We start from the raw sequence: 25571 nt of genomic DNA, 5'->3' as shown, positions 1-25571 counted from the left end.
GGGGCCACTGACTACACAGTTACACTGACTGCACAGTTACAGTCAGAACAAAAAGGAAGCAGGCCTAAGAAAAACTGGGAGAATCTGTAGTCACGGGAAGGAAAATGTGGCGAAAAAAGGTAGGAAGTTCCAAAACTGGAGCCTTAAAGGGTGGAAAGATTTTAAGTAAGGAGCAATGGAAGAGAAAGGAAACAAAACAGGTTTCAGTTCAGTTCAGTCGCTCAGTCGTGTCCGATTCCTTGCGACCCCATGAATCACAGCACGCCAGGCCTCCCTGTCCAGGTGATGAAAAGAAATGGGATATAGGAGGCTTTGGGCAGGTTTTGGAAACTATCAGTGTTTTGGTTGCTAAAGGAATTTATATGGTCAGGAAGGAGATTCATCCGTATTGATGACTCTGGAAGTTGGTGCTAACAGGGAGGTGAGAAGTGGCATGCAGACTAGACGGCAATGCAGGGAAGATAAGAGTCTGACACCAGAGTCGGTGACTTTGTACTTGATTAACATAGAAATATCTAAAGCAAATGCACTTGAATACAGTCATAGTGTTTGGGAAGCTGGTAGATGACCTAAGAGCAGTTTTCACAGGGAACTCCGTCTAGAAGTTGAGTTTATGTTCAGGTGTCGTTTTGTTCCCTGACTTTTCCCTCCCAATGCTAAGCTAGATTCTATAGGGAAACAGAAAAATAAGGCGAGGTCTCTGTAAGGAAAAAAAAGTTTCACAGCTGGAGGAAAGCAGGGACAATCATGGCTGTAAGGATTTGTGAAAGCTCTAGGGGGGAGCATGAGAAATCACCAAGTGGGGAAGAAGCCTGGGGAGGTCCCAGGCTTGATCCTGTGATTCTCACTGGGTTCCCGTACCAGGAGATCAGGCAGGTCAGAAGAGGGATGACCAGGTCATGGGCATCCCAATTCTCCAGGCAAGAGACTTGAATTGATTCACTGAGGAAAACTTAAGAATACAAATAGGGCAATCCGGTGATGAAAGGGGTATGTAAAATCTGACCAATAGGGTGTGGCCCATAGTAACATCAGAAATACTCAGAATGGAGCTATTACATCTTATTGCGGGGAAGAAGAGGACTGGATGACAAAAAAGAACAAGCAAGCTAATAGGCCTTTCTTTGTGACCCTGATTCCAAAAAGAAAAATACAGCAGAAGCCACCTTAACTGAAATAATCAGGTCCAGTCGCCAGTCTGTCAATGAAAATATTAGTTAAGGTTAGAAAATGATACACATGTCACTTGTATGTATACGAAAGCTTCAAGGAAAAAAATAAGATATATCTGTTTGCCACAGTTTTGAGGGAAGTCTTGGGTTTCCTCTGAGTCTGCTTGCTAGAATACAGTAGTCTATCTTGCCTAAGTAACACCCATTATATATCACATAGGATTTCCAGTATTGCTATTTTTAGAGTAAGAATCTTTGGGGGGAAAAAAAAAACCTTTAGCTTTATTGCAGTATAATTGACAAAACTATAAGATATAAAGTATACATTGTGATTATTTGATAGATATATACATCGTGAAAGGATTCCTCTGTCTAATTAACTAACCCACCCATGAGGGAGAATCCTGACACTAACAAAGCACAGTGAAGGCAGGTCCTTTCCAAATTATAGGAGTCTAGCCTTTGCCCAGCAGCAGCAGCCTTTGCCACAGAGAAGGCAATGGCACCCCACTCCAGTACTCTTGCCTGGAAAATCCCATGGACGGAGGAGCCTGGTAGGCTGCAGTCCATGGGGTCGTGAAGAGTCGGACATGACTGAGCGACCTCACTTTCACTTTTCACTTTCATGCATTGGAGAAGGAAATGGCAACCCACTCCAGTGTTCTTGCCTGGAGAATCCCAGGGATGGGGGAGCCTGGTGGGCTGCGTCTATAGGGTCGCACAGAGTCAGACACGACTGAAGTGACTTAGCAGCAGCAGCAGCCTTTGCCAACTTCAACAGTATTTTGTTTTTTAAGCAACTCATCTTTTATGGAGTCTTTGGTTATGCTCACTGTTTTGTAGAAGTAAGAACCCTATTTCTTTTCACAACTGTGTGTTTGTGCTAAGTCGCTTCAGCTGTTTTAGACTCTTTTCTACTCTATGGACTCTAGTCTGCCAGGCTCCTCTGTCCATGGGATTCTCCAGGCAAGACTGCTGGAGTGGGTTGCCATGCTCTCCTCCAGGGGATCTTCCCCAATCCAGGGATCAAAACCCAGGTCTCTTAAGTCTCCTGCATTGGCAGGCAGGTTCTTTACCACTAGTGCCACCTGGGAAGCCCATTTGTATGTAGTTCCAATAACAAACATAACTAGCCTTGAAATGTTGGGTGACACAGCTGAGTGTTGGTACGGAGTGAGGTGGAGAGAGCCGAAGGCCAGTCCTGTGGGCGGAGTCTTAGGTGGAGGTCCATTAAGAGAATATGCTGGCTGCCTTCAGGTTTCCTCAGGGGTGCACCTGGTAAGAGTTTCTCTAGATGCTCTGTTTCTGGGATTCATTTTAGGGATCGTCATCTATAAAAGAATGCCACTGCCCATTAAAGCCTGTCCCAATGTTTGTCTGCCCCGTGCCAATTGCTGACGCCGTCTTGGTTGACGGGATCTCCGATTCTGTCTGTTCATTTCAGCTGGGCATTCCCAGCAAAACTGCTAGTCCTGGCTTAGGGCACCACAGAGCTATGGAAACCAAGCAAGACCAGAAAAGTGCCAAGTGTGTTTACTAGTAAAACCTGGTCATAGTTCCCTCTGTCTTGTTTGCTTGTGCTTTAAAACTAGAGATTCATTGTAAAATTTATTGCATTGCAAATTGTACTTGCAACATATGTATATTGCTTAGCTAATAGGGGCTCAAAATTCTGTTTAGAATTTTTAGCTTTATTGACTTAGTATTAAATAAAGCAGGATAGTCAAATTTGACAAATAATCTTATGTATACTTCAGAGTACCATATAGATACAACTTGAGTAAATCTAAATCTGAAATTATTGTACATTTCCCAGTTGGCTTCTCAACTTTCACTGGAACCAGATATTCCTCTCCTGACACTCTAATGTGTGTGTGTGTGTGTATATGCCTGTGTATATGTATGTGTGTTCATACAGGTCTATCTATGTAGCCTAACCAGATACTTGTATGCATTGTGTTTATGGAATTTCAGTCTCCTTGGGACCAGCTATGGTTTCTCCTTTACACAGTAAACTCTTCGCTCCTCATGTTTCCTGTTTGTTCATTGTTTATAGTAATAACATCTCAAATGCACGTGCCACCTCATGACCTCATTCAGCTTCAACTCTCACACCAGCGTGGATATGCTCTTTCACATTTGTAGTTCAAATTCCTAAGGGAAGTGAACTACCCCAGCCAGTCAGTCTCACTTGGGCTTATGCAGAGACCCTCAGGCCAGGCCCTGCACACGCCTAAAGACAGGCAATCCCGAGAACAGGGGCCCATTCTCAGACCCACAAGGTGAGACCAGGGCAGGGAGAAGTTGCCTGATTTGGAACGTAGATCCAGGCAGGATGAACTGAGAGCAGAACAGCTCCCCTTACACTCCAGGCATGAACGATAAAGACTGCCATCACTTACTCAAAGGAATGTTTGATATACATACAAGCAGTCTTTGCTCTGCCCCATTGCATTACTTACAAATTTTCATTATCATGATAGAGTTAAAAAAAATCAGTCCCTCACATAAGAGATTCCAGTTATCGTATGTGTTAGTTTGCCAGGGCCACCAAATGAAATAGCACATACTGAGCGTCTTAAACAACAAAAATTGGTTTTCTCATTGTTCTGGAGGCAAGAAGTCTGACATCCAGGTATTGGCAGTGTCCTGTGTCTGTGTCCTAATCCTCTCCTCTTAGGAGGACTCCAGTCATATTGGATTAACACCTACCCTAAGGACCTCATTTTACCATAATTCACCTCTTTAAAGGACCCATCTCCAAATATAGTCACGTTCTAAAGTACTCTGGGTTAGGACTCCAACATGAGAATTTTGCCTCTGACAGTTCAGTCCATAACAACATGGTGTACTAACTGTGTAAATTATAATCTTTGCTGCGAACTCTTCAGTCCACAAATCACTGCATAAATAAGAGAATCTTATTAAGATCAGTGACCAATCACATCACTTCTTCCAAAGTGTGTTGGTGATTGGTCACTGAGCATATGCTGTTCAGCCCATTTACAGACACCAAAGCATGTTGTGGTGGCACCTCCTTGTCGCCTAGGAGTAAACCCAGACAACATGCCACAAAAATACTGAGAGGAGGTCAGCCACCAAATATGAAAGTGGAGCAAAGAGACAAAAAATAACAGTGCAGGAAGTGACATTGGATGCATTTAGAAGATTTGAAAAGGACAAATGTCAAAGTGAAGATTGGAGCCCTGCATGAAACTACAATACAAACCATAGATATCCCATAGGTTTTAAGACTTTGTATTTTTGTTATCTTTCTGTAATGATGTTGTTTTTAAATGCCATGTACTCAGTGAGTGATATAAACACATTGTAAATTTCAGTTTTTCTAATAAATTGTATTTAAGAAAAAAAAAAAAAGGCCCAGTGAATATATAACTCAAGCTAAAGTCACCTCAGTGTATTTTAAACTGCACCAGGAACATGAATTTAAGTGTTTACTTTGGATTGAAGACTATTAAAAAAAAAATTCAATCGATATGCCTAGTGTTCAGGCCAAAGTGTTGAATTTAGTTGTTGTATTGAAAGAAAATGATAATGACAAGGAGACCAGAGGAGAACATTTTACTGCTAGTAAAGGCTGGTTCCATCATTTCAGGACTGGGCATGAGTTGATTATCGTTGAGTGGGCTTGGTGGTGCAGCCAGGGTCCCAAAGGTTAGTTAAGACAGGAAGTTGTGATGATCACAAGTGATTACTGTTGATGAGACAGATCTTTCTTGGAAGACCACCTTATCAGGAACTTAAATGAAGAAAGATGTAGGCTCACACAGGGGCCTTTGGAGTGGACTCTAGATATTCAGCCAGAGAAACTTAGTAAAGCAAACTTAACGACGTAATGAAGAAAATGGTCATGACAGAAAGGACGAGGACGTCCCAGAGGAAGTGACAGCAACGAACAAACAAAAAGACGCATTAAAGGAACGGAGAGAATTCACAACAATAAAAGGGTGAAGGATAAAATGTTGAAAGCTGATTCTTGGCAGTTTGCCGAGGCTTAGAAAAGGCTCTTGGTCTATGTCCTAAGCTATTTGATGAAAATAAAAAGAAGGCAAGTGCTATCCAAATGTTCTTGATACATTTTTTTTGGTACCGTTTTAATGCCATATTTCTCATGTTTTAAATTTGTGTACTAAGACTGGTTCCAAATAGGAAAAGGAGTACGTCAAGGTATATTGTCACCCTGCTTGTTTAATTTATATGCAGAGTACATCATGAGAAATGCTGGGCTGGAAGAAGCACAAGCTGGAATCAAGATTGCTGGGAGAAATATCAATAACATCAGATATGCAGATGACGCCACCCTTATGGCAGAAAGTGGAGAGGAACTAAAGAACCTCTTGATGAAAGTGAAAGAGGAGAGTGAAAAAGTTGGCTTAAAGCTCAACATTCAGAAAACTAAGATCATGGCATCTGGTCCCAACACTTCATGGGAAATAGATGAGGAAATGGTGGAAACAGTGTCAGACTTTATTTTTTTGGGCTCCAGAATCACTGCAGATGATGATTGCAGCCATGAAATTAAAAGACTCTTACTCCTTGAAAGGAAAGTTATGACCAACCTAGGTAGCATCTTAAAAAGCAGAGACATTACTTTGCCAACAAAGGTCTGTCTAGTCAAGGCTATGGTTTTTCCAGTGGTCATGTATGGATGTGAGAGTTGGACTGTAAAGAAAGCTGATCGCCGAAGAATTGATGCTTTTGAACTGTGGTGCTAGAGAAGACTCTTCAGAATCCCTTGGATTGATGCTGAAGCTGAAATTCCAATACTTTGGCCACATCATGCAAAGAGTTGACTCACTGGAAAAGACTCTGATGCTGGGAGGGATTGGTGGCAGGAGGAGAAGGGGACGACAGAGAATGAGATGGCTGGATGGCATCACCGACTCGATGGACATGAGTTTGAGTGAACTCCGGGAGTTGGTGATGGACAGGGAGGCCTGGCGTGCTGTGATTCATGGGGTCGCAAAGAGTCAGAGACGACTGAGCGACTGAACTGAACTGAACTGAAATATTCATTTTACTATGTTTTTCATTCCCCTGTACATGTATCACCCATAATGAGTTTTAATGCTTTGACATAAATTTGTCAGTGTCGTGGAATGATCATAATTTTCCCATTGATTATCATAATGGCTTTGTTCAGTTTCAGCTTGTATAGTCATTTTTATGGTCCCTCACTTCCGTGCAAAGCAAGTACTGTGTATATGTGTGTGTCCATCTCTGTGCCATGTATGTAAGCATGCATGTGCATGCGTGTTTCTGTCTTTGCCGAAGTCTTCCCAAGATGTACCGTGCAGAGTTCTTGACTGTATTATTCACCTAAGCCTAAGCATAATTTAGCCTCTTCCTGGTGGCTCGGATTTCCCTGTTAGCTCAGTTGGTAAAGAATCTGCCTGCAATGCAGGAGACCCTGATTCGATCCCTGGGTTGGGAAGAGCCCCTGGAGAAGGGAACAACTACCCACTCCAGTATCTGGAGAATTCCATGATCTGTATAGTCCATGGGGTTGCAAAGAGTCGGACATGACTGAGCAACTTTCAGTTTCACTTTGGTGGCTCTGAGACATCCTTTGTGCTGTGAAGTAGAATGACTTCCCAATGTGGGTATGGCTTATGCAGTCAAACTTCCAGAGTTTACACCCTGTGAGTCTGTGACTCACTTAATTTTTTAATTGAAGTATAGTTGATTTACAATCTTACAGTAATTTTGGGTGCACAGCATTAGTGATTTAGTATTTTTACAGACTGTAGTCCATTAAAAGTTATTACAAGGTAACGGCTGTAGTTCCCTGTGCTATGCAGCGTATCCTTGTTGCTCACCTGTTTTATACAGAGTGTACGGTATGCTCCATCTCTGCACGCCTGAGTTTCCTCACCTATAAAATGAGGAGGATAACAGGACCTAAGGGGGTTGTTGTGAGGATTAACTGAGCAAATGTGTTTGAAGCATGAAGTACCTGGCAGCACGGAGAACAGCACGTGAACTGCCACTCCCGCTGCCCGTGGTGATGGCAGCAGTAGCCGTAGAAGGATTCATGATGCCGTGTGTCTTCAAGTTTATTGAAATTGATGCTCTTTCCTTCCTCTAAGAAATGGCCTCAAATTACTGTGCTCTTGATTTGTCCTGTTGCTTCACTTTTGTGGTCTCCTCGCTTGGAACTTGGCCCTTGGTGGCCTTCTTTGCATCTGCCCTAAGCAGAACAAGTGTCCTATTCTCACCCTTGCCCCCATTTGAATTCCTTTGAATTTGATGCTTTAATCATGGTGGGTTTACAGACAGAGAACTGGTCTTGTGCTGGTGGCCTGTAAGCTTCGTGGACAACCTGTCACAGGAAAACCCAGAAAAGCATTGATCATTTGACCCCAGGACCTGCACTTCACCATTTGTTGTCATCTCCCAATGAGGTTACACCCCTAATCATTCGGTTTTACCTATCTGTCTCAGAAGCATTAAATTATTCTTTGTAAGCATTGAAATTATACCACAATTCTTTCTGCATGTCCTCTTTTTTTTTTTTAATATCCCAAGAATCTCCAAGTACAGAGGTAGTCCAGGCCCCTGGAGGAGCTCTGCTATGGAAATAAGCAGGTGGAATTTTGGCTGTTAGGAGTTGATAGTGACTGGTGAATGGTCTTGGGGTAAGAGAGCTGATGTGTATTGCTTAAATTCTCCACTGTTGCTCTAAGCTTCTATCACTGGCTCCCAAGTTCTCTCTTGGGCTCTGTGGTTGATTCCACCAAGGGAGCTGAAGTGTAACACGTGCCTAACAAAGGTGTTAATGCACGATGTTTTTAATGTGGAAGGGTTGACGGGGCCAGAAGTTTGGGGGACCACCCTCCCCTTCATCGCAGTCATTCTCTGAACAGAGCATTATGTTTAATACTACCACAAAGGTACATAGTTGATCTTGAAGCTTAAATAACTTTTATGGGGTTTCCCAGGTGGCTCGGACAGTAAAGAATCTGAGCGCAATGAAGGAGATATGGGTTTGATCCCTGGGTTGGGAAGATCCCCTGGAGAAGGGAATGGCTACCCACTCCAGTATTCTTGCCTGGAGAATCCCATGCGTATAATTTTAATAATCCATATATTTTTTTCCTCTTTTAATCTCAAGTTTCTTTTACCTGAAATAGGTACTAATTTACTTTGTCTCACTGTATAAAGGGTGGCTCCCCTTTCCCCCCTCCTCCTCCAGGTGTCCTTCTGTGGCTTCTTTATGCCATCAGATAGGAAAGAAAGAGCCTTGGATCATTGTTGCAAATGTCACCTAAAGTTGTCAAACAAGAAATTGAAAAGTACTCAGTACCAGAGATTCAGTTAAACTGAGGCTCCATCTGCTTTCCCTGAGTGGCCAACATTGTCCATCTCATTTCCCGACTTAGAGAGAGCAGGGAACTCAGCTGACCTCTGATTTGCCTCACACATGAGTGAATTAAGAAATGGGGGTCTATGAAATTGTCATCAGTAAATTGAACCCCAGAGGGAAAAAAATTGTTTTAAAACTATGCTAAAATTCTTAGCCCTCAGATTAACTTGTTTCATTTCTAGAGTGTTTGAGGCATTTGGTAACAATGACACAAAGTTTGTGAACAGGTATGTCTTGTGTACAGGAATTTCCTTACATCATGGATGTTTCTTTAATAACACTGAAGGAGTGAATAATTGAGGATTTCTGAAAAGGCTTCTAGTCATCGGCCAGGACAAGACCAAACGTGCTTCTTGTTGAAATATTGTAAAGTTTGAGTTTAGAAGGAAAGCTCGCAAGATTTCACAGCATTTTGTGTTGAGGTGTAAGGAACGCGTGTGAGCCTGCAGTCGTTGGGGATTTTTCCTTAATATTGAATTTGTTTTCTTTTACAGGGACTTTTTTTAATTGGGATAAAAAACACATAATGTAAAATGTATAATTTTAACCACTCTTAAGTGCATACTTCAGTACATTATTGTGCGCCTACCACTGTTCTCTGCTCCAGAAATTTTTTCATCATCTCAAACTGAAATTCTGTACTCATTAATCAGTCAGTTCTCACACCCCTATCTGTTTGACCCCTGAGGACCACTGCTCTCCTTTTTCATGTACATGGAATTGTACAATATTTGTCTTTTTGTGTCTTGGTTATTTTACCTCTGGAAATTTGATTTTATGCATATTGACTTAACAGATGGCTTGGGGTGGGAGGGTTGGTGATTGTTGACCTCAAAAATAAAAGTTATTTTGTCAGCAAAAATGAGCTTGTTCAGAAATAGCATAGAGTCGTGTTTCAGGACAACCATGCTGTAACAAAAATCATAGACAAGTCCAACATACAAAGGAGAGGAGTGTTCTTTAATGGACAATAGGAAGAAGTTGCGGAGGGTTGTTTGGAGAAAAGGAAGAGTTTGGAGTGATAATGGTTTCTCACCGGCTGGATTGCTGGGGTAGTAGATGTCTTATAGGAGATACAGTGTACTGTGGACCCTGGGCAATGCGGGGGTTAGGAGTGCCGACCCTCTCTGCAGTCAGAGATCTATGTGTAACTTAGAGTGGGCCCCTCACACAGCAGGTCCTCTGCACCCAACTTATGATTAAACCAACTGCAAATCATGCAGTGCCGTAGTACTTACTATTGATAAAAATCGGTGTGTAAGTGGACTCACATGGTTCAAACCTGTGTTGTTCAAGGGTCAACCAAATACCTGTTACAGTCGGGTCCTGTAACTGGTGAATCTGTCCTGTTGACGATTCTTCTCAGGGTCTGAATCTGACAATTCTTCCTGTGATTGACATGCAGTGGTGCTTTGTGAGAGCGCCCCCTTTTGGTCTCCTGACTCCATTTTCATGAGGTTTCCCTTTATTAATTTTCATATGATAATCAAAAACAATTGTCCAGTTTCTGCCATGGATCTGAAATTCTGTATCCAAAATTGCTATAGTCTTTATGAAACCGGGTGACTGAAATGATTGTGGCATTTTGAGCAAGAGGTCCATTTCAATTTTACTTGTTGGTAAATATTCCTATTATAAAAATGTTTCTTATACATGAAATCTTGAATTTTCTTTAAAATGCCACTTTTTGGTTGTAGTCGCTGCTCCTATTCCCCTGGTTGTCTGGGGGATCATTACCTGTATTATTTGCTTCCGGGTCTTAGCAGGGCTTGAGGGAGGTTTAGTCTCCCTGAATATTGGAATGAAGTTTAGTGGTCCACAGGAAGCACTGGAATTGACTTGTAATTGGCACCAATCCTCTGTCTTTACTGCTTAGCCCTCAGTTCTGTAACCCTCACCCCTACCTCCAGCAGCATCCGAGGGCCTTCTGGAATCCAGTTAGAGTCCTAAGGGAGAAGGACCCCCAGAGAAACAGGGGGTAAAGAGAAGAAACACACAAAGAGAGACCCTGTCAGGGGGCAGATATTTGAATTTAGAATATGGAATTTCCTATTTCATCTCCAAAAAGATCATCCATGCCTTGTCTAGAATTGCTTTCGAATTGCTCCATTCAGTTTTTCTTATGATGGTCTGTTCCACTGTAAGGGCTGTGCCACACAGCTTGGTGTGTTTGGAGATGCTGAGTGGAAAAGACAGCCACAGGGAAACAATGCGCCCAGAGTTGGCTTGTGGCTTTTGTTTGCTTGTCCCTGTTTCCCTATTCATAGTCATGGATCCCTTCTGCCGCTGCCTGGTATCGTGGAGTAACATGTAACAGCGTCTCGCTGTACCCTGAGGTTGAGAAGAGTCAGGATAATGCGCACTTTCTGGACTGTTCATCTTTCACTAAGCCATAGTGTGTGTCGGGATGACAGAGGGGGGCATGGCTGGACGCACGTGTGGCTAGTTCTCGGGTCTGCCATGTGCTCTGTAAGCTGCAAACTGTTTCCTTTAAAACAGCTAATCTTGTACTACTGACCGTCTCCACGGACCATCTCCTGCATTTTACGATCAGAACCTACGCACACACATGGTGCAAACACACACACACGCACCCCGACTGTCTCCTGCATTTTATGATCAGAACCTACACACACACACACACACACACACACACCCTGCTTTCTTTACTAATTGAGGAAAGAGCCACTCTGTGTCTTATCCTTGAATATCCTGTGTCATGATCATGTATTCTTTAAAAAAAATTTTTTTTAAATTGAAAGAGAAAGAGAAAAAAGGGGGTGGGGGGAAGAAGGTTGCCATCCAGTGGAGGAAGGAGTAATTCCCAGCTTCATTCAGGAAAAGAAACGCAGGCTGAAATATGCTTAACTATTTTAACTTGGCTGGGGATTTTTATCACCAGAAGGGTTTTCTTCTTTCTTAGCGACTTCGAGAGCCAAATGGGTGCCGTGTGCCTTTAAGGGAGGAAGTGCCTCAGCAAACTTCGCTGTAGTTGTATCTCGCGGTTTGGGTAGGGAAGGAAAGCGTTAATTTCTTATTTGTACACTTTTTTTCCCCGACTTCCTTCCTATTCACTTCATTAAATCTAGAGGCAGTTCAGCATGGGAGCCGTCTGTATGTTGAATTAGGGCTCGCACTCTTGCGCAACACGTCACCAGTCGGAAACTGGGGGTTTGCTTCTGTGATTTATTTCAATATTGTGCTGGTAAAAGGTTTGGAAGGGAATTCTTTGTGGGGTAGTACTTGAGCATTGTGTAGCAAGTTTTGTGTGTGTGTCACTAGCCCCTAGCCCTGAGTAGTGTCAGTGAAGCCAGTTGAATAAATAATTATTTTTTTAAAGAGGAGAACAGTTTTAAATTTTCCATGAATAATTTTACTTTCAGGCAGGAGTAATCTTACTCCACTCTCTTAAGTGCGAGAAGCACTGGGAAATATTTAGTGAATTGATTTCCATTAGAAAAAGACCCTTAGAAATCCCTGAACATAAAGCACTGCATATGGATGTGTTTGGGGTCTTTGGGGAGGAGGGAAAATGTTTTGTAGTTCTCTGCATTCCTGCATAAAACCTTAATTTAAGGGGAATAATGGTCAGTACTTTGTGTGTTTCCTTGTGATTCCAAACCCTAAATTTAATAAGAATCTGCACGTATTAGCAATTGTAATAAAAATGGTCTCACTGGTTCTTTTTGCAGTTTAATTTGTTTTCGCTTCTTAGCTACTCCCAGATTTAGAGATTGAGAAGTCCAAATATCACAAGCTTATGCTTTGTTCCATTCTTGCAAAATTATGGGAGGGGTAAGAGTAGAAATATCCTTTTCACAACTTCCCCCCTCTCCATTTATCCCCCAGAAAAGAAAAACAATGAAAAATTTTACAGCATGAAACTGAAAGTGAAGTGTCACAGATGTTTGGGATTTTCTTTAAAGAGAATAATATATTGTATTAAAATACTTGAACTTGAGAACATGCACATTGCTTTTACTTACATGCATTTAATGAAAGAATTCTTTTATCAAAAAAAAAAAAATCATCTTAGACTGCTCCAAAACCATGCAGCCTATTTTCTTAAAGCACTAAAATAAGCTTTAAAATACAAAAAAAAGCATACCTGGTTTTTATTTTTTTATATAAATTTGAATATTAATTTGTTTTCTTATTGGCTTAATTGTTCAAATGTGAGTAAGAATGAGAAACCACCTGAGCTAAAAATCTCTAATTCTGCTGCCTGGAATAATCAGGGGGGGGAAAAATATGATAAGTAGTTGTCAATATTAAAACAGGCTGAAGGAGGAAGGCTTCGGGCCTTGTAGTAGGTAGAATGAAACAGCAGATTTGAGTCTCCACAATCCTTTCAGTATTAAATTTTCAGTAAAATAAAATTACTTGTATATGAAAACATAGCCTTTCCCCAGCTCTCTTTTTTTTCCTGATCAGCTGATGAAGAGACTAGCAGCTCGCTGCTTTGCTGGCTTGTTAATTTTATCCCCACTAACTGTGATTTCCGATAGCCGGCCTGCTGATAGTGGTAAGGTAAATATCCTTTTTCGTTGCCGTCTTGAAGATTCAGTAGAACTACATCCCAGGCATGTGTAGGTGTGTAACACATCAAAAGCCGGTGTTCTCCGTATTTCTGTGTGTAACTGGGTGCTTGAGGAGAGCAATACCATTAACTGTTGACAGCCTTGCATGCTGTATTTATTATTAGCATGTTCAGCCTCCAAGATTTGCGGGACAAATTTCCTTTTCTTAATCTTCGCTTTAGCTGCAGTGTGTTTAGCTGTATAGTGGGTGTCCTGCTTTTAGTCAAATGAATATTAATGAAATAACGTGGAGCTTTTTTTTTTCTTCCTTCTTTTTTCTTTTTCCTCATAACTCATCAGACCTTGCCTCCTTCATAGTGGTTATCTGAACACTGTAGGATCGTGATGGAAATTGTCTTTTGATTATTAAGGCCTGGGCTCAGGCTGTCCCTTTAGGATTCTGTCTGTGTGCATGTTGCTTCTCTGGGTTTGCACATTGGAAGATGCATAGAAAGCCTATTTTTTTTCTTTTTTAAATCCCACTGGCATTTTTAACATGCCAGGTTGTTTTGTGTTCTGCACCAGGTTTTCTTCACAAAACCTTTCTTTTTCAGAAGGCATTGTACATAAGTGAAAGAAATTATGTCTGAGCTGTAATCACTCTTTATATTGATTGTTATACTCACATGATCATAAATATTAGCCATGTTTGGTGCTGTGGAGAAATGAAGGTAATTGCCTTATGATTAGAGCTCTTTTCAGCTACGAGAAAGGATTGATTAGCATTTGCATACTGGAGGCAATATTGAGAGGCAGGAGGAACAAATAACAACATCAGTTATTTTGTGTGAGAAACCAATCTTGATATGCAATTTAAAGGTCTTTTTAAAAATTTTCTTTTCCATGGTCAAATTTTCTCTTATCTATTGCTGTTTTTTTCTTTGCAGTTTTTCCTTTCCCTTTATTTTCCTTAAGTTTTGAGATTAACCAGGAGGGGAAAAAAAAGTTTAAACTTCTGGGTCTGTCACATGGATCTTTTAGCCCTTTATGAACAGGTTTCTTCTTATACCTGGTTGTTTTTATAGCTATTTTATTATCTCTCTGCATTAGTGCTGCTGGCTCTGGTTTAAAGCAAGCGTTTGCAGGTAATTGGAAAAAAGTGTTTTTTGTTTGTGAATGTGTGTGTTCTTTATCGGATGATTTAAGTGCGTTTACCCAGGAATGTGGCTTTGTACTTCCCGTTTCCTTGTTTACTAATTGCTATGTTAGAAGAAAATCTGGATGGAATTTTGACTTATGTTGTGAATCATGAATAAATTGATGTAAAACCTCAAAGAAGAGAAGGTCACAGCTTATATGAATGTAAGGATGCAATCTTAGGGAAATTTTTTCCTCACTCACCCCTTGTTTCGGTTTACCTTTGACTCTCTACAGAAATAAGACAATAAAGGTCTTTTTCCTACATCGAGCTGAAATGTCATTTGGTTTTAGTTATCTTCAAACACTTAAATGTATAAATCTCTTCATATTTGTCACATTCTTTGCTATTAGTGTTTCGGGCCTTCACATATTTTAATCAGGAAATAAGGCTTGGCTTAATGAAAGATACATTTATCCAATATGGTGGTTTTCTACTTTTCTTCTTACTTCACTGATTACTGTTGATTTCTACTTTGTTTGTTTCATTTTATTCTAATCTAATTGTTTTCATCTTTTTAGTATTCTCTCGTCTTGAATTTTTCTCCTTCATTTCCAATTAACAGGCCATTGAGGACGGCAATTTGGAAGAAATGGAAGAGGAAGTCCGGCTTAAGAAGCGAAAACGACGAAGAAACGTGGATAAAGATCCTGCAAAAGAAGATGTGGAGAAGGCCAAGAAGAGGAGAGGTCGCCCTCCAGCCGAGAAGCTGTCACCAAATCCCCCTAAACTGACGAAGCAGATGAACGCCATCATCGACACTGTGATCAACTACAAAGACAGGTGAGCCCCTCAGTCCCTCACCTCCGTCGTCTTCACCAAGACCACAGGGGCTGCCGCCTGCAGAGCACGATCTGCTAGGGTGTACACTGGGTTCTAAGGCCCTTTCTACCTCCTGTTTTATGCTTTTTGCTCCAGAGGTATCAGTAAACTTGGATGCAGTTTAGAGAGGCTACACTTGATATTTTGTATGGTATTTTACCAGGTATTATGTAAGATATTTGGAAATAGTTTAGATGACAAAATTAAAAAAACAAAACCCAAAAGGATTTCCAAAATACCATCATTTATATGGAAGGATTGGAAAGAGAGTGAAATTATACCTTTGGCTTGAGTTGTTAGAGGGGAGGAAAAGTCTTAGCATATTTAAGGTAAATTCACGTTAAGACTTTGTTTTAAACCAAACCAATGCTTCCATCAAAATACTGTTTCTTCTTTCCTTCCAAGACACTTAAATTTCTGAGCGCTTGTTCAAGCCATCTCCTTCTTCCTAATAACCCTACTTAAAGAGGATGGTTCTCCAGCAACTTGATCTCTTTTTCATGGACCTTTTGAATGTGAACTTTGAGAAATCTGTACCAGACACTATCTCCAGGCCATTTTTAAACAGTAAACAATTATTTGAAAACCAAAGTAAAGATGTTTTGGGGTGTCAGGCAGCTGTATGTAGTTGATAAATTAGGCTACATTTTGGTTAGTTGATTTGGTGTCTATTCAGTAATCATGTGATGCAGTTTTAATAGGAAGATCACATCTCATTTCAGTTGAAAAAACTGATGAGAAAAAACACATTTTATGTCTCTAGGTTTCATAGTGGCATGAATCGATTTTTAGTTACCGGAAACCTTTGACTTTAACTCTGTTGCTCTGTGTACCTGGAATTGTTTACCACCAATAACTTAAGTTGTGCTGTTAGTCCTTCACTGTAACTTTAGCACATGATTTTGTAAGAGGAAGAAAACCTCATCATAAAGATTAAGTAGAACAAGCAAGAAATTTTCAACCATGGGGTTTTATTAATAGCTCCTTACAGAAAATATAAAGACTTCTCAGAAAATGGAGAGAGGGGAATAGGAGCAAATGTATGTGAAGAGTCTGAATTTCTCCGTCCGCTTTACCTCCCAGGTGTCTCAGGTTCCCTCCTGCTTACACTATTTTCCTTTTTTTTTTTTCAAAGTCATTTCCTTTGAGAATTCTAAAGTGGCCACAAAGGGCGGCCCCATTACATCACGTCTGGATAAGATGTTCATTGACACGGGGTAGTGACAGTAATCTAGGAAAGGAAGTTTGGCCACGAGATCATTCTTTGCAAACTCGTAAACCAAGCATCAGTCGTTCTCTCTGTCAAGTCTCTTTTCCTTCTTGGCTATACTGTTAGGTTGGCTGGAGGCAGAAATAGTTTCCAGGAAGTCAGTTTGGACACTTACACCTTATTTATTAGTACCTGGCATAGAGAGAAATAAGTAGAGGGTATCACTCTGCATATACCTCTAACTTTTTGCCTTTGTCTCTGGAGAGAGACATGTCTGTGGCTTTGACCAGGTGTGCCTTGATGTTTAACAAGCATTGTGTTCATTACCTGCTGAGTGAGCCTAGGTCTGCTGGAGCACTGAGAAGAGCCAAGAAAGTCCTTGGAGGTTTAGAAAGTCCTTTTATTCCAGGTGATGGCTGTCTCCTCCTTTAATGGTATAAAAGAGGTCACCACCCGGTGAGCCACATACTGCCAATAGATTGTTTTGTTTCATATTTCTTTTTTTTCTTTTTTTAAAGCAAACACATAAATCTAGCGAGTATTCTTATAAAACGTCAGGGTTCCCCACCCCACCAATATCACCACCTTTTTGGAGAAACCTGAAAGTCTGGCAGCAGCACTGTCCGTAGCCTCCTCTAAGGTAACTGTCGAAATATAGAAGTGGCCGTTGCCCCCATTCCCCCGTGGGCTGTCCGTCTCTGGATGGCCACCATCCCCATCGGCCGCTATCATCCCTCCAATATGGAGTGTTGGTTGTCATTTATTATTGTATTTTTCGTTCCTGGCTCATTTCACTCCTTGAGATCACCTGCCAGCTCCATAACACTTTTGGGTTTGTTATTTCCTGATGCACAGGGCCATAGGCTGACAACTTTTCCAAAAACCACCCCCAAATACAGAGTCATATGCACTTCTGTCCCTTAAACCTCAGCTAAGCATAGCACAGTAGTTTCTCGGGTCTTGGCTTAACTACCTGCATTCCAATCCGAACTCCACCATTTACTGCCTGTGGGGCAGCTGGGCAACTGACTTAACCTCCCTGACCCTCAGTTTCCCCGTCCACAGAATAGAATGATTACTGTACCTGCCTCTAGAGGTGTTAGGAGGATTTGATGAGTTAATATAGCTCTTTGAACAGTTTAATCATTAATAATCAGCCTTTCAGACTATTTATAGCAAATCAGGTGGGTGAGCGGAGCTCTGAGTGCCATAAAGAAAATGTCCTTGCTCATACGGTTTTCATACTGATATTTCCAAAACCAGAAACATGCAGGTTCACTGGGACTGAGGATGGAGCATGCCTTTGGTTGTACTACAGAGAGAGGATATTTAAATATTTCAACATGCAGGCACTGAATCATTTGTTTTTTCCTCTTTCATTGGTGTTATTTATTTTACTTTTCCTTAAAGTACCTATTCTATTAGCACCCACATTTAGGTATGTTCTGAGAAGTACATTCTACATGTTTCCTATGGATTTCGTGTTAGTCATCCTCTAGAAAAAAGGCTTACTCTATGTTTTTTATGTCTGTTACCAAATTTGGCGCTCAAGTAGGAGTCACTCAAATTAGGAGCGCCTTTAATTAGATACATCATATTTTTGGTTTTAGAAAATGCTGCCGAGAAATGTACTTCTCCATGTGTTGAGATTTTTTGCACCAGTAAAGTCAGTGACTAATATAGTAATTCAACCTACCTGTGAAAGAAATACCACCTGGACTAACCTCCTTCCCATCACCTCAGTCAAATGTTAGGGCTCTGACAGTCCTGGAGATTAATAGCATATTAAATAAGAACTGGTATCTATATTTAACTAATATATAAGAATTAATTAGCTCTTAGGAGACAGTCTCCTTTTTTTTTCCCCCAAAGTTCTTGCATGATTCTGGGACAGATGTATCTTTATATTTTTAAAAAGAACTAAGATACTTTAAGTATCTACTTATTGCTTTTGTTTTCAGTGCCAGACCTAATTCTTTTAGGGAGGTACTTTTCAAAAATGTGACACCAACCCCCCCCCCGGAAAAAAAAGCCAATAATTCTATGTGACACAAATATGAAATCTTTCTGCAGTAGTCTCTACTGGAGGTAGCACTGGTCTGTTATTACCATTCGTACCATTTTATATCTCCAGTAGAAAACTTGATACGAAGTAGTGTTGGAAGGCTTTGTTTTGATTTATTAAGCATGCTTACATAGAAAGCTTTTAAAATTGTACTCTCAGTTAATATAATATTTAACCTAAGGGCCTTTACTTCTTGGAAAAGGGACTTATCCCAGTCTACATCTGTACCCTCTAAAATCGCCCCTGTGAAGAGATGGAGAATAAGATGGTGAAGAATGGGGTCTGGTGGGGCTTCCCTGGTGGCTCAGAGGTTTAAGCGTCTGCCTCCAATGCGGGAGACCCGGGTTCGATCCCTGGGTCGGGAAGATCCCCTGGAGAAGGAAATGGTAACCCACTCCAGTATTCTTGCCTGGAGAATCCCATGGACGGAGAAGCCTGGTAGGCTACAGTCCACGGGGTCGCAAAGAATCGGACACGACTGAGCGACTGAACGGAACGGAACGGAGCTATTCCAAGTCTAGAGGCATGACTTACAATTACTTAGATAAGGAGGGAGTTTCCCAGAAGGGATTCTTAGTATTGAAGGGGTTTCAGCTCTATCTGGTCTAGTTTCCCAGCTGTGTCTCCCTGTGTCACCCCTAGCAGACTATCACCTAACCTCGTGTGGATACGCTAACTGTGTCAGGAAGCCATTCACGACACCAAAGGACAGCCCTAAACACGACAGGCATTTCCTATATTAAGACAGACTCAGCCATCTGACTTCTAGCTATTTGTTCTGCTTGGAACTTCAGAGAGTCAGTCTTCTCATTTTGAGAAATAGCCTTTAAAATATGCATAAATGTATCAGCCTCAGGCCATTCTCCTTCAAGTTGAAACGCCTCACTTTGCAGTCTGAGTGAAGCCTGGACTTGGGCCACCCTCGTCCCCCTCCTTAGACATGGTTTGCTTCCTTAGTGTCCCGTTAAAAACATGGCATCCAGAACTCCAGAAGGATTCCCATGGCGGCTAGTTGCAGGATGCTCAGTAGCCTTCTTTTTCTGGACACCAAAATTCTGTTCACATCACTCAGGAATGTGTTAACTTTCTCCACCAACCTTGACTCAGGGTTAACTCCCATTGAAAACATGGCTGGTTGAAAAACTCACTCCCCTGCAGCACACGCACACACATTTCTTTTCTCATATGAATGCCGCCAAGGTTAGCCTTCAGCTAAACCTTTGACTTTTGTTTTTATCCTATATCTACTTATTCTTATTCCTATCTAGTTTCATCTTACTGATTTTTGTCCCATCATTCTAGTCCATTGATGTAACACTGAGTTTTATGCCTTTAAAAAAAAAAGACACGTTGACTTGTTTTCCCAAGTTGTCATCCAGAGGTTTGCTATAAGCTATTGCCGAGAAACTTTTAGAGGGCAAAGGACACGTCCTCTATAATATGCCCCTGAAAATCATTTACGATTGACATGCATTTATTAATCAGTAATCTTTAAAGTTGGTGAACCATCTGTGAACGTTACATAGCCATGCTATCATGTCACCTACACTCATCTCTCCTTTCTCAAGGTTATCAAAAAAAGTTAAACCCAAGATATACTGTGTTTCTGGCCTCCCCAATCCATCAACCTAGCAACCCTGCTGAAAGAATGAAATGAGGTTAACTTGCCATGGCTTTCTCTCAGAGACCCCCTACCAGTACTTAATGATGTTATTTATCTTCTCTAAATAGCCCTGTGGCATCTGAATAATTTCTCCGAAATTTGGACCCAAGGTCCACATCAAGCAGTGCCCTCTCGAGTTTCCCTTCTCCTTTTGAAAGCGGGACATTTGCTTATCTCTAGTCTCCTGACTCCGTTTCTGTTTCTTAAACATCATTAGCAAAAGCAAGCTACTTACTCTTTCAGGATGTGATTCGTTTGTGCCTGGACACTTGAACTCATTTGAAGTGGCTTGATAGGCTGTATCAACTCTCCTATCAGTAGCTTTTGTCTGACATTTCTTATGCCTTGCTTTTCAAATCTGAGCATTCTTCACATTCCTGAAGAATCTGGAAACAGGGTATGAGAAGGTTATCGGCACCTCCTCCCCCTCTAGCAGCTGTTTGAAGACTGGCAGGAGCATTCCTTGAGGAGGGGCCCTGCTGTCTCCAGAGGGTCTGGACTTCCGGTGCAGCCCTGCAGATGGACTTGGGAAGCAGCGGGCCGGTGGGAGACACCTGCCTAACCCTGGCACCCAGCGGGACATCCGGGGGGTGGCCGAAAGGCTCTTTTCTCCCTGATGCCCTTCAGGCTCTGCTCTCTTCCCCAAGGCTAGTCTGTCATTCTTCTTGACCCTCATTTTAATAAACCCTGATGATATCTTTAGGATTGTTGGAAAGCTTCAGCATGTTCTGAATCTTAGCTCTCCCCACTTTGTAGAAAATCATTTATTGATCCTGGAAATATTAATTGCATCCCCCACCACCACCACCTCCTTTCCAGCCTTTAGTACCAGAGGGTTAAAAAACTACGGTACTTGCTTCCACTAGCTTGCCCTGCGGTGGGGGAGACGGTTCTGAACAGGCAAGCGGCCAGGGGATTTCTGGGAAGTAGGGGTCATGTGAGCTCCTTATATAAGACTATGATAACATTATCTGGTGTTTATGGTCCCTTTGGGGGCTTCCCAGGTTGGCTCAGTGGTAAAGAATCTGCCTGCAATGCGGGAGACATGGGTTCATTTCCTAGGTCGGGAAGATCCCCTGGAGGAGGAAATGGTAACCCACTCCAGTATCCTTGCCTGGAAAATTCCATGGAGAAAGGAGTCTGGAGGGCTACAATCCATGGGGTAGCAAAGAGTTGGACATGACTGAGTGACTGAGCACGCACACACATGATTCCTTTTAGGAGAAAAACATACATCGTTATCACTTCATTTACCTGGGACAAGATAGCCAGCATTTTTACCCTAGTACGTAATAGTACCTTTTCAAGGACTTGGGAAACCGCAAACCCAAGGACCAGGAGTACTTGTTTAATTCCTGTACACAGACTCCTTTTTGCAAATGGAGAGTCTCTTGTAGCATTTCCCTAATTTTGAGTGAGGCTGGGCTACTGTTTTAAAGGGCCACATATAATCAAGCCACACTCCAGAAGGGATAGACTCTTCCTTTAAAAAGTTGCCTTTTCTTCTTTCAATATTTTCTTTCCAGAGTACTCTACCTCGAGTGCATTTAGGTATTTACGATGTCAAAGGCTTTCCCTCAGTTATCATCATCCTGAGGCCTCCATCCAAGGTGGACTAATCACACCAGTGTTCATACTGTCTTTTAAGATACACTTGTAGGAACATACATTTTTCCCCTGACGAAGGAAATGGCAATCCACTCCAGTATTCTTGCCTGGGAAATCCCATGGACAGTGGAGCCTGGTGGGCTACAGTCCACGGGGTTGCAAAGAGTTGGACACAGACTGAGCACAGCGTACCTTTTAAAAGCCAAATTCATACCATTATTTAGTAAGCTTTTTTTGTTTTGTTTGTACTTTTTTTCCAGTCAGGTTGCTGACCCACATACATCTGTCCTTACACACTCCTTAACAGAATCATTTGAAATGATTCTGTTGAAATCTCCTCTGTTCAGAGCCTCCCTTCCCCGATGAGCTGTAATCTTGGTCAATCTCAGGTCCGGGAACCATACCCACCCTCCTCCAGGGCATCTGCAGCGTGTCCTGTGATGTGTCTGCGATGCTATATGTCATTCCCAGGATGTTCTTCACGCTTACATATTCTGACGCCACACAGTCTGTTTCAGCTTCTGTATCCCCTTGGATAAGACCATCGCCAACCCAAGATCCCAACTGTGTCGTGAAAAGAGCAGTCCCAATTCTGTGCCTTATTCCCAACACCCCCGTACATACAAAGCTTCCTCAGAGTCTCTCCCAGGCCCTTCCCTGCTGCTGTGTCCCCACCCTCTGTCTGCATCAGGCCCTCACCCTGATCACTGGCCATGTGTGGACGGCCTGCCTTCTCAGAGACATGGAGTCTCTCTTGTCAGACGGCTGCTTAAGAACTCGCAGTAGCCCCTCATCGCCTCACTGATGCTGACCCAACTTCCTACCGTGGGAAAGACCGTCTTCCACGATCTGGCCCTCGGCCTTCTTGACTTCATTTTCCACCATGCAACTTTCCCTCGGATGTCAGACATTCCAGCTGACTTTGCTTTTCCAGCATGGTCTCGTACTTTGGTTCCTCTCTCCTGGGTTTATGCTTCGCCCTCTCTGCCTTGCCTCCTGCTCTCCTGGGGCAGAGTGGGCAGTGTTTCTGAGGACGGACGTGTACATGGCTGTCCATGGGCTCTGTATGCCAAAGGCACCGTCTGTGCCTGGAGTAAGACCTGGAGGGGGTGGGGGGTTTCCCAGGTGTGTCACACCTCTCAGCCACTTCTCTGAAAAAAGTGAAAGCGTTAGTCACTCAGTCATGTCTGACTCTTTGCAATCCCACGGATTGTAGCCCACCAGGCTCCTCTGTCCATGGAATTCTCCAGGCAAGAATACTGGAGTGGGTTGCCATTCCTGTCTCTAGAGAATCTTCCTGACCCAGGGATCGAACCTGGGTCTCCTGCATTGCAGGCAGATTCTTTACCATCTGAGCCACCAGGGAAGCCTACTCCTCTGCCACCACACAAAGGGACACCAGAGGGGCAGTTTCAAAATCCTTAACTGAAGAGCCTTTCCCTGGAGGCCAGAACCCTCTGTCCTGTGGTGATTGTCATTTCCAGTTGAAGATCAGCTGGAGTTTAACTCTGTGATCTATTGGGAAAGAGTGGAGTTCTGGGAAGGAGAGCCAACTACCGAGATGGTGCTCAGAAACCGAGTTAGGATTCAGGGCCCTCTCTGGGTGCTGACCGCTGTCGCAAAGTACAGCATCCTATCTGATATGTACAACTGTCTGAGGTAAGTACTCACCCCATTTTACAAATGAGGAGCTAGACTCGGAGAGGCTAAAGCTGCCTTCCTAAGATCACCCCCACCCCCACCAAGCAAACGCTACCTGCCTTCCACTGCTCCTAGCACAGCTGATGGAGACATGTAGCAGGAGATGGGACCAGAGTGGCAGGCATTGACTTGTTAGGAAGAGGCAGGAAAAGTGCCCAGTAATCTTGCCAGCGATCCCCTGAGGTGGGCAAGGCAGGTAGGTGATTATACTGAGGCATGAAGTGTGAAATGAACTCCCAGAGGTCGCCAACCTAGGAGGAAGGAGCCGGGCTGGGATGAGGACCCAGGTCTTCTGACTCGAGTGTTCTTTCTACTCTACCACAGGTGTAACGTGGAGAAGGTGCCCAGTAATTCTCAGTTGGAAATAGAAGGAAACAGGTCAGGATCTATCTTGTATTCCTGTGTCTCTAAATACAGGTATCCCTTGGCCCACCACCCGGCCTTCAAAGCAGATCCCTCCAATGGCCTCCTGATCATCCCTCCTTGTAGTGGGCAATGGAGGCACAGATGTTCTCGAACACCTGTTGCGGCTTTTGTTCGTGCTGTGTTTTCATTTGGGCATGTCCGTCCTGTAAATGCGCTTCTTACAAAGGCATCGGGAGCCGCCATCAGCAGGACCCTCCACCAGCGGGACCCTTCCACCGGACATGGGTTTCTGTCGCTGCCCCTCCTCTTTCAGCGCGGCTTCTGCCTTCCATCCCGCGGGCCTCTTAACTCTGGCTGTCTCGGTTCGAAGCTTAATGGGAAGCCCGGGGATGCTGTGTGTGCCTGCTCCCCCCGCTGGCCGACCCTGTGGGGTCGCCGTGTGCGGAGAGTCTGTCACCAGCTTGGGTTCAGGGCGTGACTTCCAGGCTTACCTGTCACCTACGGTCTAAGCATCCTCAGGCAGCCTGTTTAACCTGTGTGTGCCTCTGCTTCTGTCAGGTGGAGAGCAGAAATGCTTTTCTCCTGGAGACTTTGTGGGAATGAGATGATGTCGGCTGGGAGAGAGGGGTGTGCAGCCATTGCAAAGGGTGAGGAGTTGTTATTAGTATAATGAAAATAACTTCTTTCCCCTTTTTGGTCAGCCTGTACTTTAAAAAAAATATACCGATACAGTATTTTGCCATCATGTTCCACTTTTGTCAGTTGCCTCAATAACGTCTCTTACGGCGCTTTTCCACCCAGTTTGGGGCCAGAAGGAAAAAGAACCCAAGTGGCATTGCAGAACAGATACCGTTATCGGCTGTGGCACTCCCTATGTATAGGGAGGTTAAATATCACGGTGATTCGTACCCCCTATATCTGTATGGAGATGAAGCTGTTGGACAAGATTGTCATTTTTTTTTTGGTATTTCTTATTGTTAACAGTGATCAATCCTGGAAGCCAGACACGCAAACCATACTGAGTACTAAGAGGTGTCAAGAATGGTGTTCTGTTTTTGCCACTATGAGAAAGAACTGAAACAAGAATCACTTGACTTCTGGGGGCTTGAAATAATGAACCAACATGCTAAATATTTCCACCATCAGGATGTAGAAAGGAATCTTTCTGGTCTCAAAGGCATAATGTAGGCTAAATGCCTGGTGCAGTGAACAGGAACAGGCATAAGCTCCTTCACCCCACTGCCCGGGTTCCATCAATATAGCCATGTGACCATGAAAAGGGATTAATAACCTTAAAGGGTATTAAGAGCCCCCAGTGTCATGCCTAGGCTTTCTGAGGAGACGACATGACCGTATATAGTTAGGACCCAGATAAATCTTTTTACTGAAGATACATTTAAACTGCAGCTTCCAGAGGCATAGAAGGGGGTGATGTTTGCTTCCTCGGGACTCTTCCAAGTCTGTCTGGTCCCTTACTGTCACATATGCATCTTCTCCCCAGAAGCCCGAGTTTAAGACACGTTGTTCAGAGCTTGCATTATGATTAATTTTTAAAAATCCTTTTAAAAAATCCCTCCATGTGTTCAAAAGCACTGAGCATTTTCTCCATGTCAGTCTCTGTGTAAGTATTGAGAATGGGGAGGGGGAGGGATGAGTAAAATGAAATGCCTTAAAGCATAGTTGGAAAGACTTATATAAAGGAATAACAGATCTGTCGTCCGAATCAAGTGTACATGCCAGGTGAGACGGTAGGAGTGGCGGAAGCCAAGTCAGTCGGTGGCTTGTGGGGGGAGTATAAATCCCCCAAAAGTAGCTAGGGGCGGGGTGGGGGAAACGAGGTGGGGGCAGCGAGGTGAGGA

At 42.8% G+C, this 25571-nt stretch overlaps 1 protein-coding gene across 6 annotated transcripts in view; it reads left to right on the top strand.

Moving 5' to 3' along the window:
* SMARCA2 (SWI/SNF related BAF chromatin remodeling complex subunit ATPase 2) overlaps positions 1 to 25571 on the top strand; it is a 179393-nt gene that overhangs the window by 134127 nt on the left and 19695 nt on the right. For 4 of the 6 annotated variants that reach the window (XM_055428322.2, XM_055428324.2, XM_055428323.2 and 1 more), the window contains exons 28-29: positions 14843 to 15060; positions 23671 to 23724. In XM_055428322.2, coding sequence (XP_055284297.1) covers positions 14843 to 15060; positions 23671 to 23724 — 272 coding nt within the window. Of the gene's footprint in view, positions 1 to 11654; positions 11772 to 12993; positions 13090 to 14842; positions 15061 to 23670; positions 23725 to 25571 lie in introns of those variants that run through there. The other 2 variants (XM_088837915.1, XM_055428326.2) reach the window with 2 other exon arrangements.

Source organism: Moschus berezovskii, chromosome 7 (genome assembly GCF_049115385.1).
Source record: "Moschus berezovskii isolate FMDL1 chromosome 7, NW_MosBer_1.0, whole genome shotgun sequence".
NCBI lineage: Eukaryota > Metazoa > Chordata > Mammalia > Artiodactyla > Moschidae > Moschus > Moschus berezovskii.
The sequence above is the reverse complement of the archived record's forward strand: the minus strand, read 5'-3'. Positions and strand labels throughout refer to the sequence as shown.